The sequence below is a fragment of the Onychomys torridus genome, chromosome 14, assembly GCF_903995425.1.
Source record: "Onychomys torridus chromosome 14, mOncTor1.1, whole genome shotgun sequence".
Classification (NCBI taxonomy): domain Eukaryota; kingdom Metazoa; phylum Chordata; class Mammalia; order Rodentia; family Cricetidae; genus Onychomys; species Onychomys torridus.
In genome coordinates, this window is record NC_050456.1 from 56043203 (window position 1) to 56061228 (window position 18026).

The 18026-nt window shown below is 42.9% G+C and overlaps 1 protein-coding gene across 1 annotated transcript in view; it reads right to left on the reverse strand.

Moving 5' to 3' along the window:
* The window catches only part of Snw1 (SNW domain containing 1), a 30510-nt gene that overhangs the window by 2815 nt on the left and 9669 nt on the right, over nt 1-18026 (reverse strand). The window contains exons 4-12 of the mRNA XM_036205720.1: nt 9748-9843; nt 9552-9658; nt 9113-9217; nt 7813-7882; nt 7293-7358; nt 5356-5472; nt 3799-3940; nt 1684-1780; nt 170-287 (exon numbers count right to left, since the gene is read on the reverse strand). Coding sequence (XP_036061613.1) covers nt 170-287; nt 1684-1780; nt 3799-3940; nt 5356-5472; nt 7293-7358; nt 7813-7882; nt 9113-9217; nt 9552-9658; nt 9748-9843 — 918 coding nt within the window. The remainder of the gene's footprint in view (nt 1-169; nt 288-1683; nt 1781-3798; nt 3941-5355; nt 5473-7292; nt 7359-7812; nt 7883-9112; nt 9218-9551; nt 9659-9747; nt 9844-18026) is intronic.

Here is an 18026-nt window from a genome sequence, read left to right on the forward strand (position 1 = left end):
GGGCTACCATGTCCAACTTTCACTTTTGTGAAAACATGCAATGTCCGAATTTTCCCTGTCACTACTCTGGCATACCCTTGGCTAATCCAAATCTGAAGTATGTACTTTACTGAGAGGAAAGACATCTTTACAATGTCCAAGACAAAGCTGTTTTCTAAGTTCCTCATACCTTGGATTGATTGAAGAGCCTTTGGTCATACTGAACTTCATTGGAAGTGCGAGGATTGGGCACACCAAGAGCAATGACTTCGCTGATATCTCGATTTTCATTTCTCTGCAGTTTTGACCTATTTCAAATACACAGTCACTAACTGAACACATTTTACAGACAAGATGAATATATGCAATATAAATACAACCACTTTCAGAAGCAAAGGAAATGAGTATGGTATGTTTCTGTCGCATGAGCATACATTCTCAGATAACGCACAATCACATCAGCAGCTCTTACAGAACTTCAGCTGCACAATCACATCAGCAGCTCTTACAGAACTTCAGCTGCACGACTCAAGAAGGTAGGCAGGAGTCCACACAAGAGACTGGTTCTTGGATGCAAATGAATGCACCACATACCATCAGTCCTTTTCAGCAGGCTGCACTGAGCCCTGACCTAACTATATGTAGTAATTTTTATCCTACCAGGGTGCTGAGGAAAACATGACAATGACTAGATTTTTCTGTATGGCTTTTGACATTACACTAATTCCTCTGCTGTTTTAGTATAAATGCAATCAGCATCTCAATGAAACCATGGTAACTGTCACCACTTTACAATGCTCACGTCTTAAAATATTTCTGTAGACAATTTTATTTTCATCCAATTACAAGTTCACAGCTTTTCTGTGTCCTCAATTCTCACAGCCACTTTACTGGTTTGAAAAGCCCTATTTCTGTACAGAGCCACTGTCCTTCACAATGTAGCAAGTCCCCAACTCTCTGACCATGTGCATACTTCTCTCATTCCTCTCTCTTCTACATGGGTTCAATTTCTGCTTCCCCAACTAAACTTATCCAGAGAGAAGAAATATGCCAATTAAACAAGGCAGATGATTTAAGATATCAACTCCTAGGATAACCAGAGCATGGAAAATTGCTCATACACAAAGTATTTCATATTTGCACTTGACCTGAACCCCGAATTCCACCTCTGCAGCACAGCATTTTCTGGACTTTGAAACAATAGAAGTCCTCAGCCATTAGTGAATCTCAAATTTCCCTGATTTCTACCTTATGTCCCTATACATGGGTCCCACTTCATTTTTGTAAATCTTTCCCATTTGTATAAAGCTCTGTTCTGAATTTTAAAACAAACTACTCATGGAAGTCCAGAATCTTCTTTTAAAACTTCCTACTGTACTAGGCACAGTAGTTGGCATAGAAAGGATGCCACTAAGGCTATGACAGCTGGCTTTCTGTCTACACACAGGCACACAACCAGCTCATCCCACCACCTGAATAGGAAAGCACACATCAAAATAATTCCAGTCTCTCCTTCTGATTCCCTTTTCCTATCCCGACTATTCTCCATACTAAATACTAGTCCTACAAGGTGATGGCAGGGCAGGTTGCCTTCCAGGGAGAGTCAATTCTGTCAAGACAAAGTTAATTGCTAATTTATTACCAAGCTCAAAAACTCAAAATGCCCCTTTTCCTAACTTGCAGCGATGCCAGCTAGTGACCCACCTCTTATCAGGTGCCGCCCTGGATAGGTTCCGGTCATGCTGTCTCTCTTTCCGCCTGTCATGACGGATTTCATCTCTTTCTCGCGCTTCTCCATCCTCTGTGGACACAGTTGAAAAATTACATCGTCACCGCATTAGCTATTCAGATTTTTGTACAAGAGCTTCTTTAACCTTAGAAAATGCCGTATTTTTTTAGTTTTTGAGACAGGGTATCGCTATATGGCTGACGCTAGCCTGAAACTCTGGATCTTCCTGTCCCCACTTCCCTGCTGCTGGGATTACAGGTGTGCACGATTACTTGTGATCACACTCAGTCTTCTAAGGTTACCTGCAGTCAATTTAAATCCAGTTAGTTTGTGGACTGTGGACTCTTATGTCAGCTGCCTTCAATTTACTTGAAATGCACCTAAATAGAAAGCTGGACTGAGGTGAGCATACAGGTGAAGAAGAAAATTCAGTAATGCTAATTGATTTTTTTTTTTTTTTTTTTTTTGAGACAGGGTTTTTCTGTGTAGTCCTGGAACTCGCTCTGTAGACCAGGCTGGCCTCGAACTCAGAGATCTGCCTGCCTCTACTTCCTGAGTGCTGGGATTGGCTTTCTTTAATTTTTTTTTTTTTTTTTTTTTCCTGACATAGGCTCTTACTAAGTGACTCTGGCTGTCCACAAACTTTCCATCTTCTTGTCTCAGCCTCCTCAGTGCTGGGAGTAGAGGTGTACTACCATGTGATTAGAAAAAAATAAACGAGGAAAAAAACCCATCTTTTTTTTCCCTTCAGATAAAACAACAAGAAAAATAACTGTCTCCTTTTCTCTCCTGATTTTCTGAGACAGAATCTATGTAGCTCAGGCTGGCCTGGAACACCATGAAGACCAATCATGTCATGAACCTGCAATCCTCCCATCTCAAACCCCCAGGTGTCAGTATTACAGTCATACCCCACCACACAGGGTGAAGATGACCTTTCCTTGTCTTTCTGTTTACTGAAGTTGATTGTTGTATCTGGCTGAAGATCTGTCTAAAAAAGAATGCCACACACTGGGTGCTTGGAATGAACCGAGCCATATCCTCACAGCTTTTCTGATTACAATTACGAATTCACTGTAATTCTGTAGAACTATTGTGGCAGAATCCTTTAATCTCAGCATTTGGGAGGCAGAGGCAGGCAGATCTCTGAGTATGAGGCCAGTCTGGTCTACAGTGCCAGTTCCAGGACAACCAGGGCTACACAGAGAAACCCTGTGAATTAAAAATTCACCTTCCCCTCATAACAGACTTGATACACTAATATCAATCACTCAATAAAGCCAGTCAGAAAACACTGGCAATTTTAATGACTACAAGATACATTAGTGTACAAATCAGTAAAACTTCAGATTATTTTACAATGTTGGCAAAATGACTTAGTTGGGAATTTATATTTTCTTTCTAAATTTTAAGAAAATCACAATGGGCCTAAAAATTGATAAAGCCTATCAATAGCAATAATGTAAATTGAAAGGTGTAACTGTGAGGCTGGTTGTGGTGGTGCATGCCTTTAACCTCAGCACTCAGTGGACAGAGGTAGGCAGATCTTTTGAGTTTGAAGCCTGCCTGGTCTATATATGAAGTTCCAGGATAGCCAGGCTATTCTAATATATATATATTTTTTAAAGTATAATTGTCCCTCATGTATACTTTGATGGGTACAAGTCCCTTACATAAAAATGCTATACACACATCTGACAGGCCATATTTTCTAGGAAATGGCAGGAACAAGCCTGCACAGTTTGGATACAGATGCTAACTGCCCAACCTAGATACTTTCAATCCATAACTAGTTTAGTCTGAGGTTGAGGGCCCTAGGGATAGAGAGGACCAACTGAATATTGATGAAAACCAAGAATTTCTAGTGTAATTCCATATGGAAGACTCTTTTCAAATATGTACTTCATTTTTTTCTACTTCAGTTTAGTAAGGAAGGAGGTCACACCACACTTCTACATTATTTTCTTATACATACACACTACTTTTGTTTGCTGTAAAACACACCCACCCCCAACACACAATGCACGGAGATATTCTAAAATGAGATATACATTGTTCACCACCTAAGTTCCAAAATGAGACTGTCGTACCTTTTTCCACATGAGTTTTGATCCCAGCTCTCCTCTCTCTGGCTTTCTGGGCCATTTCTCTAAGTTTCTCTTCATGTTTCTCCTTTTCTTTTTGAGCCATCTTTCTCTCCACTTGGGCTCGCATTTCCACAGCCTCACGCGCCTGTGTAGTGAAGTGAGATGTGAAGTGTAACAGACCACAGGATAAATATTTACAGTTATATTCAAACTCCTTCCTGGAGTCTGCCAAGGGAAAGAATTACAGATGTCTTCTTATCTGTCAGTGCTGGAGGGACTAAGACTCTGGAAGGCTGGCTTTTTGTCTCTGCAGAATGCTGTGACAGCTGCAACTATAGAGACCCCAACTGACTTTGTAAGTCTAGCATATCACTAATGCTTTCTCAGAAACAATCTAAAAATGAGGTATGGGCTGAGCATAGCATCGAGCACAAGTAATCCCAGCACAAATAAGATCATCTAAGTCTATGAGTTCAAAACCATCCGCTGGGCACAGTGGCACATGCCATCCACTCCAGCACTCGGGAGGCAAAGGCAGGTGGGTTTCTTGAGTCTGAAGTCAGCCTGGTCTGTAGAGTGAGTTCTAAGACAGCCAGGGCTATGTAGAGAGATCCAGTCCCAAAAATAAAATGGACTGAACCACAGTAAGATCCAGTCTCAAAATGTAAGTAAATAGGTAAATAAATGTAGCTGGACATGGTACGACATACCTGCAATCTAGAACTCAGGAGGCTGAGGCAGAAGAATTGCAATGAGTTCCAGCAGAGCCTGAACTTGAAACTCAGATCCTGCCTCAAAAAAACCAAAACCTACCAAAAATTAAGTATGACTTCATCTTAAGATGAAACTTTCGCCTACATTTGAAAGACTTTAGTCAGATCCTGCCTTAAAAAAACTAAAACCCTGGGCTGGAGAGATAGCTCAGAGTTTAAGAGCACTGGCTGTTCTTCCAGAGGTCCTGAGTTCAATTTCCAGCAACCACATGGTGGCTCACAACCATCTATAATGTTATCTGGTTCCCTCTTCTGGTGTTCAAGCATGCATGCAGGCAGAACACTATATCTAATAAGTAAATATTAAAAACAAAACCAAAAACCCATCAAAAATGTAAGTTTGACTTCACCTTAAGACAAAACCTTAGTCTACATCTGAAAGACTTGAGGAAAAAAACAAAAAGCAAGAACCCACTTATTTGTATGTGTGTGTGTGTGTGTGTGTGTGTGCATATTAATACAGCACTTATTTGTAATATCAATAGTCAATACTATTAATGCCACTTTATGCAACATTTAATCAGAATGTTTCCCTATCTTTCCCCACAACCGTCCCTTTGGGGATCATCTACATCTAAAATACAACCAAACTATGCAGTGTAGAACAGGATCTAGCAGTCTCCACTCTGCGTGCCGAGAGGACCAGGGGTCACCACTGCTGGGTACAGCTCTGTACAGAGCTGTACCTAGCCCCTGCTGTCACCAGCACACACAAGTTAGTGTCTCTCCAGCACCTGAGGTGAACAGGTGTGGGCTCACAGAACATTCGGCAAACTAAATGACCAACCTTCCGATCAGCAATGTACAGAGCTTCAGCCAGTTTGGCAAAATTTTCGTTGATGTGTACGGTCTGAAGTCCTCTTCCATCAGCAGCCAGCCGTTTATCCAGAGGAATGGTGTAACCCTGAAGGCAAAGCAGAAGGCAAGTCGGCTCAGCTGAGCTACAGCCATGAGGGAACATTAGCCTAGTGCATGCCCAATTTGAGAACACTCAAACTGGTTTCTCACTCTTCTTACACAGTTACGGAAAACAACTAACACTAGGTGCTTCGGATGGAGAGTCCACTGTCTAATCATCCTAGTAACTACATAAGGCTGGGACCCCAGCATTTTCCACCTCACAGAGGAGGACGGGCCACAGTGCTGAGGTGACTGTGACAAGTTCAGATTCGGTAAGTGGGTGATCTAAGACTACAATGCCACAGTATGATGCAACAGTGAGTGTGTTAACAACTGTGGATCACAGAAAGAGGAAATGACTGTCCAACAGTCAATCAGCTGCTCCAGGATTAAACCAACAGTCATAAGAACGCAGATAAACTGCTACCACCCAGGGAATATGCTCAACATGTACGAGACTTTCATGGCTGGTTTTGTTTTTCCAGATTTCTAACTCTTCTCCCAAACACTAATGTTGTGTCCATTGTCTCCTAACATAAAACAGTGCTGGCTGGGTGTGGGGGTACAGGTCTGTAACCCCACTTGAGAGGCTGAAGTAAGAGGATTATAAGTTCAGGATCAGCCTGGCTCACATAGCAAGTTCTAGGCTACAGAGTGAGACCATGGCCCCTAAACCAAAAATAAAAAGAAGCTCCCATCTAAAAGAATCCATAAACAAAGTCCCCAGTGTTTCAGAATCATCTCAACACATCACGGAATTACACAGAATGAATAAATGAATGAATGAACCCAAGGAAGTCGATCGGACAGCCACTCCAGTGAAGGATGAACATTTAACTTTAAGTTACTGCCTTCACCCATCAAAGTGACTCCAAGCCTATAAGGAATAGGAATTAGGAGATGGATCCCATATTTACAGATTTTTACTAACTCCCAGAAGCTCTGGCTGTTAACTGCGATACACAGAGTTTGTGTTTGCCCTGGCTGTCCTGGAACTCACTATTAGACCAGGCTGGCCTCAAACCTACAGACTCGCTGCCTCTGTCTCAGGGGTGCCATCATGCTCTGCTACACATAAGTTTTATTGTTAGGGCTTTTTAGACAGGATCTTGTGATGTCCCAGGAGTCTTCAACTTGTTATCCTCTTGCTTCAGTTTCATGTGTGCAGGGATCACAAGCATGCAACACTACGCATGCCTGGCAACACAGCAGAGTAGCTGGGGATTCCAACTCTGTTCTCTTTCCTCATGTGGACTCTGAGACTGGCTTAATTTTTTCTGGAAATAATTCTAACCTAGAAATTTGACCTTCATGAAGAATTACATCTTCAATCAATAGGGTATTTTGCTCTTATTTTTCCTTTTCTATGAGCTTCTGATATGCCAGAGATTTACATGGCATTCAAGCGCCCAGTATAGCAACATGTCGTGTGTAATTGAAAGCATCCTTCGAAGCTGTCTCCACTGCTTTAGTGGTGCACCCGTGTGAATGTGTGCTCTCCCACTGAGCTCCACTCTCAGCAGCAGTAACTTCTTTTTTTTTTTTTTTTTTTTGGTTTTTTGAGACAGGGTTTCTCTGTGTAGTTTTGTGCCTGTCCTGGAACTCACTCTGTAGACCAGGCTGGCCTCGAACTCACAGAGATCAGCTTGGCTCTGCCTCCCGAATGCTGGGATTAAAGGCTGTGCCACTACCGCCCGGCCCAGTAGTAACTTCTTATTGTGAATGTTCAGCTAAGTGAGGCAGTGAGGCATGTCCCCCGGCTTAAGCCCCTTCCGAGCAATCCCCATGAGACGGCACTAACAGACTGTGGGACAGAAAAATCACCTTTGCGTTCTTCCAGTTGGAAATACACGGGGGGATCTTCCACTCCTGTTGTTCCTTGACAGTCATCTGAAAAACAGGCGAGGGGAGAGCCGCTGTTACACAGTCTGACTCCAGCCCAAACAGATCCCCCCATGCACTGACACGAACAGATGGCTGCAGCTAAGTCTCTGTAGCAGTGCACACTGCCCCCGTGTATGGGCGCTCGCCACAGGAGAGCTACCGTGAAAGCCAGAGAAGACTGCAGATACTACAAATGCCAGTCAGTAGTTTTCCATACTTAAAAGGGACTGAAAACCCACACTTGTGGATGTCAGCCAGATCCTGTGCACTCCACTGAAGGCAGAGGTCCAGTTACTGGTGGTACAGTCACATAAACACACTGCACTCTGTAGTCTTACCTGGGTCTGTATTTGCTCTTATAAAAGAAAAAGGTTTAACCATCATGGTGACTTGGACCTACAGGCAGAGGGGCTCTTTATGAATTCAAAATCACAGGTGATGTGACCACAGCAAGGATTACCTTCCGACTAGGAGAATGCATTACAGGTGCAGGAGGAGATGGTGGTCCCCGGGGAATTTTCTTATTAATCCTGAAGAATATATCAAAGGAAAACAAATCATCAGAGCATGAAGTCCTCAGCTGCTGTTTGGTTATCAGGCCCCAAGTGTTCCCTTCTCATGTTAATTTTCTGGGAGGATGAGTACGCATGGGCACCCTGCGCTTGGCTGTGCTAGCTAATAAAAGTGGTCACTGTCACCACTCATCACACATGGTCACCACTGCACAGTGCATATGCTCACGGCTTGGCCAAACTGACATACGACTGACCAAACAGGAGTGTGCAATCCCATCACCCGGGTAACAGAAGCTAGACAGCAAGCATCCTCGTCATCTCAACCTCTGCATGTGTTATGCCTACTCCTTCTCTTCTCCATGGGCAACCACTACTCACCTGTCTACAACTAAGGAGAAAATTGCATTTTCTAGAATTTTAAAAATTATTTATTGTCTGTGAGTGTGTGTGTGTGTGTATAGCGCGTCGGGGGTTTATGTGCCCTGGGAAGTCTGGAGATCAGAGAACAATTTTGCAGGGGTGGGTTCTCTCTTGATGCCATGTGAGTCTCAGGAACTGAACTCTGGTCACTGCACTTGGCAGTAAGTGTCTTTAATCTCTGAGCCTTCCTGCTGACCCCATTTTCTAGAGTTACACACAGAACCATAACATTGTATTACTTGTCCGGCTTCTTTCATGTAGCACAATTGTTTTTAGACTCTATGTTATTGTAGCAGTTTATTCCTTTACTTGGCCCAGTAATATTGCAGGTACTGATGCACTGTTTGCTTATCTAGTCACCTGTTCACAAACATGTGGGAAATGTGTTTGATTCTCATTGTACTGGGTGGTTTTGTGTCAACTCAACACAAGCTACAGTCATCAGAGGAAGGAGCCTCAGTTGAAGAAATGTCTCCAGGAGATCCAGCTATAAGGCATTTCCTCATTTAGTGATCAATGGGGGAGGGCCCAACCTATGGAGGGTGGTGTCATCCCTGGGCTGTTGGACCTGGGTTCTACAAGGAGGGCTGAGGAAGCCATGGGAAGCAAGCCAGTAAGCAGCACCCCTCCATGGCCTCTTCGTCAGCCCCTGCTTCGGGGCTCCTGCCCTGTTTGAGTTCCTATCCTGACTTTCTTCAGTGATGAACAGCAATGCTGAAGTGTAAGCCAAATAAATCCTGTTCTTCCCAACTTGCCTTTTGGTCATGGTGCTTCGTCACAGCGATAGAAACTCTAATTAAGGCACTCAGGAAGCCAGATACTTACTTGAATCTTGGCGGCTCCATTGGGTCTTTCTGCATTTCTACCATCCGAATAACTCTCTGTTTAGCTCCAGAGTTGAATGCTACTCCTTGCTGAGATGGTGTATAACTAAATAAAGTAGATGAAAATTAAAGGTGCAATCAGTTCAAGATTTTGGTAGACATTTATCTTCTATTATAGTTCCTGAGTTCAATTTCCAGCACCCACATGAGGGTTCACAACTATCAATAATGGGAGTGATTCAATGTCATCTTCTCTCTGATTCCCCCTTCTGTATTTATTGCAGGCATACATACAGAGCACTCATACACTAAATAAATAAAGCTTAAAAACAAAAAACCCCTTCTGCAAACAAGAGTCAATAGGCTTCAAAAGTCATTAATTAAGACAATGCATTCATAACTGGCTTTGTAAGCTGGTGAGAGTCTAGCACGGTGCACACCGGATATACTGAGCAGGAGCCAGCTTGTCAGCTGCACGAACTGGCATGGCTGCAGCAACCTTCTGCGATACGGACTTCTCCAAGGCTACTCTTGTCTTCTCCGTTATCTGAAATGAGAAGCATCATGTCGAGCAGTCGGAAATTAATAAGGACACAAAGTCATCTAAAATAATCGCATATATCAACTCCTAATTACCTCTTTAATAGCCTCTTCATCAGGCCTTTGCAGGTCTGGGTCATCTGCATTCATAACCTCCTTTGGAACCAGGTCAGTGTATTTGCTGTAAATGACCTAAAGTGTTCAAACACAAGCAGGCTTAGGAACACACAGAATGGAGAGAAGCAACCTCAGTAAGTCACTCTAGATGTCAATATGTCCTTTCAGCATATTTACACACTTAGGATACCCAGTTTTGTCGTTCAGATTTGAAAACTAAAGGAGCTTAAAATATGTACACAAATTGCTGCCCTGGCTCCAAGCTGATCACTTTTCCTTGACCCCATGCATTTAAATTATTTGAGATCTTCTAATCAAGTCAGTATCCAAACATATTCTGCCAAGAAAATCTTATGCATCAGTGATCTCTATTTTTGAGGCTCACTAGGACTTGAAATTAATGATGATATAAATTGCCTATAGCACCATTATCTTGGATTAAAAACTCATCAGAATTTAAGTCGGGTTACTAAATAATTTCCAAATTCACTGGGCCTAGAAAATTCCACTGACCTCATCCTATTTATAATGTTTCTGCTTTCTTGAATCAATTCTATTCACAAACTAGGAAAGTGAACATGAACGAAAAGAAAAAACCCAGAATATTTTATTCTATAAGAGTAAGAGAAAAACAAAAACATATTTATACGTGTGTCCTAGTTTCATCTCAGTCTCTGTGACAGCCTGACCAAAAGAGACTCGGGGAGAAAAGGATTTACTTGGCTTACAATTCCAGGTTAGAGTCTATTATTGAGAGAAGTCAAGGCAGGAACTCGAGCAGCTAGTCAGGTTATATCCAGTCAGGAGCAGGGAGAAATGAATGCATTTTTGCTGCCTGCTCCCATCCAGCTTTTGCCTGACTCCCATAGAGGAGGAAACCCTCTGCCTAGGGGATGGTGGCACCCACAACGGGCTGTCTGCTTTTATCAATGATCAAGACAATCCCCTACAGACATGCCCACAGGCCAACCTGATTTAAACAATATTCAACTAGGGCTCCCTTCCCATGTGATTCCAGGTTATAGGAAATTGACAATAGAAACAAATCATCTCAATACATAACTTGCTCTATACTCAACTTCAGGATGACTTTATGAACTGCATCAGAACCAACACCGTCCTTTTAGGCTGATCCTAATGTGATGGGCTCTTGAAACAGATAACTTGCTTGTTATCAATATTTCCCTAGTATTTTCATTAAAATGTACACGTCAGACTTTAAAGGGAAAAAAAAGATACTAGAAACTTAACAAATATTCTAGATTTTAATACTTTTGTTAGACATTCTTTGACACACATACATAAAAAGAACAATTTACGGGACAGGAGAGATGGCTTGGTAGTTAAAAAACATTTTTTGGGGCTGGGGATTTATCTCAGTGGTAGAGCACTTGCCTAGCAAGTGCAAGGCCCTGGGTTCGATCCTCAGTTCAAAAAAAAATTTCTTTTCTGCTCTTATAAAAGACCAAGGTTCAGTTCCTAGCACCCAAAGTAGCTCACTCTAGTCTGTAACTTTGGTTCCAGGGGATCTGATACTCTCTTCTGGCCTTCAAGGGCACCAGGCACATGTGTCCCTCATACACACATACAGGCAAACATTCCACATGCATAAAAATAAATTTTTAAGTGGTGGTACACGCCTTTAACCCCAGCACCTGGGAGGCAGAAATAGTCCATCTCTGTGAGTCTGAGGCCAGCTTGGTCTACAATGCAAGTTCCAGGCCTGTTAGGGCTGCCTAGGGAGAGATCCTGTCTCAAAAACAAAAAGGAACAAACATAACAATACCCAAACAATAAAAACAAATCTTAAAGGATAATTAATGCAACTTATGAGTAGGAAACAAAATTCCCGATGCCTGTGATCTTTACATTTTTTTTTCTTCCAAAGACAACTTAACCACTAAAAGCTAAAATCATAACCTACCATTCATCTCTTGAAACAGCTGACCGGGGATGTAAACTGTTCTCAATTTCCTACTCAAGCAACAGTGCAAGAAACACTGGCTACTTCTAACCCAGCTGTGCCTACAGCCTCATCTCTCCCGCTTACAGGCACACATTCCCGCCGCAGGCACACAGCTCTTCTGTTCCTTGAACAGAAGGTAGTTTTCCCAGTTCCAAGGGTCTGTAGAGTTCTTCAAGTTCTAAATCTCTATGTTCCAAATTGGTTGAGTTCTGCCTGACCCCCAGACCAATCACCCTGCACCTCAGCACTTTGCCTACTCTCTTCAAAGCATTTATCACACCACACTTTTTCCTAAGTTACCCTGCTAAAACAACGAAAATAACCATCACAGCTTGTGTTTACTGAGGTCTTATTATTTGATGCCATGTGGTTCTACTTGCATGCATGCGATTCAGACTGATTTAACCTTCATATCCACCCACAAGGCTTGCAAAATCATAACTAGTTACCAATGAGAATACACACTAATGGACTTCTGGTTCCTGCAACAGTACCTGGTCTACAGAAGGCATTCAGGGACTTTTGTATAACTGAAGGAATAAATGTACTGTAGAGGTGTAGGATAGTGGGAGGAGGAGAGACAGAAAAGAGGGCATGCTGTCCAGGCTGATCCCAAACTACTATGCTCCAGGGTCCTCCTGACTCATCCTCCAGTAAGCAGGGACAAGTATGCCACCAGTGCCTGGCTCAGAACTTTCTATACAAAGTATTGATTTCCCAGAGCTACAGACTGAAATGTCCATCTTACTATTGAAGACTGAGAAGGGTTGGGAATTTAGCACAGGTGTAACCACTGATATGTGAGCCATCAACGACACTGTCTTTCACGAGTGTTCATTTTGGAGGGACTCAGAAGCACACAATGATGAGAGAAGTGTAAGGTGCAGTACATGAGGACCACATAGCTAGTAGCCAACCTCAAAAGCCTCACTTCTCTTCAGGGTGGAAAAACCTACCCCACCACAAACTGAAAACTCTCTACTACTGTAAAGGAGAACACTGAGATTGTGATGACTTACCCAGTTTTCCACAGTAGACATTACAGGGAGATTCTAAGTAAACGGCTCCCTAGTAGTCATCATGTATGTTCAATATAGTCTCAATACTAATTTAGCACAGAAGAGCCATTTGCTGCTTCTTATTTGGGTACTCCAAAGTTAATAATGCTTTAAACAAGCATCAGTAAGATTCTAGCATCCTGCCGGGTGGTGGTGGCACATGCCTTTAATCCCAGCACTCGGGAGGCAGAGGCAGGCAGATCTCTGTGAGTTCAAGGCCAGCCTGGTCTCCAAAGCGAGTTCCAGGAAAGGCGCAAAGCTACACAGAGAAACCCTGTTTTGGAAAACCAAAAAAAAAAAAAAAAAAAAAAAAAAAAAAAAAAGATGCTAGCATCTTACAAGACAGAGTGAAGGACATCTCAGGAGCAAGATTCCTTTGTGGTAATTAACTATAAACTCCCAGTCTACAGCCTGACAACAAAATGTGCTGAAGAAACACGGCATATCTCAGTAGGCAACATGGCTGGGAGGAGTGATCTACAGCACACCGTTGAAGGTATGAACATAAATAGCTCTAATCATCAAGAGAGAAAGCAAAGCTAGGCATGGTGGCATCCTTTCCAGCTTCCACAGGCACCAGGTACACATGTGGTGCACATACATACAAACAGGCAACATATTCATACATGTAAAAATCTGACTACTCTCCTGACAAGAACAGGACTGACTGAAAGGTGAGCCGCTCAACATATCCACCATGTCATCTGCAAACATAAACACATTCATAACATGGGCTTTCTCACAGGGTCATCTGAAGTTGTTGGAGTTTGAGAGGAGAGGTTAACAACATCCCTTTAGGTGCCATCATGCACAGTACGCTTTCCACGAGACAGCTGCAGAAGGAAAACCGCACCCGCCATGGCTTTTAAGACACCACCAAAGTCTAAAGTTCTATCAAAATGCACACCAAGAAACATTTCCTTGCAGTTTTCTCTTGCAAATGTCTTATGCACTGCACGTTTACATGTAGAGATCAATGGCCTTAGACTTTTCCCAAATATGAAGTCTTTTCCCCCTCTTATACCTACCACTAACATTTATGGCCTGGCTCTTTCACTATTAATATTTCAGTGAGCACTCCCTTGTTCCTAAAGAATACCAGTTTCCTCTGGAATAAACCAGAAACCTTTGTACTATACTACAGTACAAACTCAAAATCAAACAGGCTGTTTTCATCACACCAGTCTCTGCATACCAGTCTCCTGAATGATGATACTTTAACAAGTCCATTCTGGCTGGGTGGTGGTGGCACACGCCTTTAATCCCAGCACTTGGGAGGCAGAGGCAGGTGGGATCTTTGTGAGTTCGAGGCCAGCCTGGTCTACAGAATCAGATCCAGGAAAAGCGCAAAGCTACAGAGAAACCCTGTTTTGAAAAACAACAACAAAAAACAACAACAAAAAAATTCCATTTTGTTTAAGTTTTATTCCCCCCCACCCCGATTTATCTTTAAGTGCATTGGTGTTTTGCCTACATGTATATCTGTGTGAGGGAGTTCATATCTCCTGGAATTGGAGTTATAGACAGATGTGAGCTGCCATGTGGGTGCTGGGGATTGAACCTGGGTCCTCTAGAAGAGTAGCCAGTGTTCTTAACCACTGAGCCATCTCCCCAGCCCCTCAAATCCATTTTGTATATAGTCCTCTTTCTCCTAGAACAAAAAGCCCACGGTTTTCCAAGGGAGGGAAGTATTGCTTCTTCTGGCTTCCCTTGAAAGGCTCTGTACACGAACAGGATACTCTGGCTAAGACACAGTGGTAGCCAGGGAACTGCTGGCATTCAACAGGCAGCACCAGCCATGTTGCACACAGTATGATTCTCAAGACAGCTCTGAACTGTCAAGAAGCACCCCTCAGGAGGCCAAAGGATGTGACAGCTACTCAACCAAAGCTATGTATTCAATGCACTGCAACACAATCCATCGACTTTCAGCTAAACACAAGACAAAGCAAAACCTGAAAGTGTTTTACAGACCCAAGAATGATCCCTCTAAATGACCAGCTCTGGGTTCAGTTTTAGTGGCTACATGATAAACAAAAGCCCTTTATTATGCAAAGGACAATGCTTTGGAAATGTTCTTTTCTTTGGCCACAAGTTCTACAGTCCAGTTTTAACAATCCAACACACAATAGAATCTGGACAGATATACATCACTGCAGTTACAGCTGCTACCTCTGGCAAACAAAATACCAGAAAAGCAAGGAAGACCATAGATAAATGGGGATTGTTGTTGTTGTTGTTTTGTTTTTAGAGACAGGGTCTCTCTATGTAGCCCTGTCTATAGTTGGCCTGGAACTCAAGAGCTCTGCATGCTTCTGCTGGGATTGAAGGCATGTATCACCACATCTGGCTCCCCACAGGTTTCTTTTACCATCAGAATATACTACTTATAAAATACAATTTTTTTTAAACATTTTATTTACTTTATGTGCACGTTTGTGGGTGCACATGTACCATGGCATGTATGTCAAGATCAGAGTACAACTTGCAGGACTTGATTCTCTCCATGTGACTCTCAGGAATCAAACTCAATTGTCAGGCTTGGCAGCAGGGGCCCTGACCTGCTGAGCCATCTTGTCAGCCTAAAATTTCAAATTTTTTCTTTTTTCCTTTTTAACAGAGATGCTGACCTGTCCTGCAACTCTCCTACTGCAGCCTTATAACTGCTGGCACTACATGTGTGTACCACTAGGCTCAGCTCCGCTTGCATAATAAATAGATATGTATGTATGTACGTACCCACCTACGCGTGTATATTATGTATGTATATAAAACAAGGAACAGAACTTCCCGACTTTTGGCAGAGGTGATTAGGAAGACATTTATGTAATTCAAACATATAATCAGGTATAAATTACAAATTATGGGGTAGTTCAGTGGTAGAGTGCTTAGCAAGCACAAGCTTTACAAATTATGCATTTAGGTTTGCATGTGATTTAGTACTATTTAGCGGACTCTACACAGATGCATCTTATACACAGTAATATAAAAGGGCAAAGAAAACTGAGCAGGGCACAGACTAACAATCAACAGCCTGGGAGAGGCAAGGGTAGCCAGCCACAGAAATAAACTACCTTAGAACATATGGAATGTGCTGTGAACAGAACGCATGTTAGCACCCTTTCCCAGAGAGCCGCCTGGGTCAACTAGCTGAGATGAGCATCAAGCTGAAATGGGAAGGGAGGTGCAGCAGATGATCGGACATGAGCACTGTCAAGAACTTCAGGACAGTGAAGAGGGGAGAGGAGGCTCAGTGGTATCAGAGAGAGCTTGGAAGACCGGACAAGAAGAGCAAGTACCTTCAAATGCTAACAGCAAGTACCTACTGGACAGCAGGTGAAGGACAAAATACCTAGTGCCCGTGAGGTGACACAGGAAAAGACAAGCACAAAATACACAGGCGCTTTCTTCCACACCCATACTCAACATATGGAAGAGTCACCTGTTCCCAACCGGGCAGGGTGGACAGGAACAGGTGTTCAAGGGAACAGGGACTCACCAGAGATAAAAATTAAAATGACTGTATTTTTCTAAAGCTCAGTAGCCACAACGGAGGAACAATGGATGATGGGTATGACTTCACAGCAGTGGTTCTCATCCTTCCTAATGTTGCGACCCTTTAATACAGTTCCTCATGTTGTGGTGACTCCCGACCATAAAATTCTTTTTTTTTTTTTTTTTTTTTGGTTTTTTGAGACAGGTTTTCTCTGTGTAGCTTTGCGCCTTTCCAGGAACTCACTTTGTAGACCAGGCTGGCCTTGAACTCACAGAGATCTGCCTGCCTCTGCCTCCCAAGTGCTGGGATTAAAGATGTGCACCACCACTGCCCGGCTAAAATTCTTTTCTTTCTCTCTCTGTCTCTCTCCCTCCCTCCCTCCCTCCCCATCTCTCTCTCTCTTTCTTTTTTTGGTTTTTGGAGACAGGGTTTCTCGGCATAGCCCTGGCTGTCCTGAAACTCGATCTATAGAGCAGGCTGGCCCTGAACTCAGAGAGCTGCCTGCCTCTGCCTCCTGAGTGCTGGTATTAAAGGTGTGTGCCACCACATCCAGCTTGAAATTATTTTCATTGATACTTCATAACTGTTATTTTGCTACTGTTATGAATCGTAATGTAAATACGACATGCGGGAGATTTAACATTTGACCCCCAAAGGGGTCATGACCCACATGTTGAAAAGCGCTGCTTTAGAGAGTCAAACTGAAGCCAGGAGCGGTAAAGAGGTCCTGAGGACACCATCAATCCTGAGGCAATCTGCTTCTATCCAGTATTATTTACAAGAGAAACAGGACAAAGCAGGGACTTCAGAACAGTTCCTCAGCTGAGTGCAGGTACACTGTGAGTAGACTATTTAAAGCTTTATTGGGGTTTTGGGATTACCTTTGTTATTTGTTACTGTGGGTCTTGAGATGACCCTTTAAGACACTGAATCTGGGTGGCAAAAGGAGGCTGTGTTATATCCAAATGAACTACTCAAACAAGAAGTGGAGATGTAGGTGGTAGCAGCACACATCTCTGATCCTAGCACTAGGGAGGCAGAGGCCAGCCTGGTCTACAAAGCAAGTTCCAGGACAGATAGAGCTGTTACACAGAGAAACCTTGTCTCGAAAAACCAAACCAAACAACAACAAAAGGTGGGGCTACAGCTCAGGGATCTCTAGTACCACATAAAGAGTAAAGACATGAAGCATCTGTGGAGATATTCCTCAAGTATATGGAGGGAATTCTGGATACAGACTAAAGTAAAAGCAGGCACAGTTCAGATGTAGAACAACTGCCTAGCATGCGTGAGGCTCTGGGTTCCATCGCCAACAAGGCCAAAAACAAAGCTGATTTTTCTTAGGAGTCTGGGATTATTGACTTTTGCAAGTTTGGTAGCACTTTTGGAAATAACTTTTTGCAGTATGAAAGTAGGAGAGCTATCACTGCTGGGTACGGCCTGCAGCATTGGGAGTTCGAAGGCAAGATCTGAGTTCAAGGCCAGCCTGGGCTCTGTGCTGGACTGTTCTAAAGGGGACTGCAGCTATTACCAGTTTAAGCAGAATTTCAAGGCACAATGTCACTGCTGGTGACAAAGTTAACCTAAGGATGTTTTACAGCTCTATATTTTATAGTAATGTTATTGATTTTGCTGCTGGCCTCAAACCCAGGGCCTGTGTACACCAAGCTCCATTAGTTAGAACCCTACCTTCACTGCTTTAAAAAAAAAGATTTATTTATCTTACATGTATGTATGT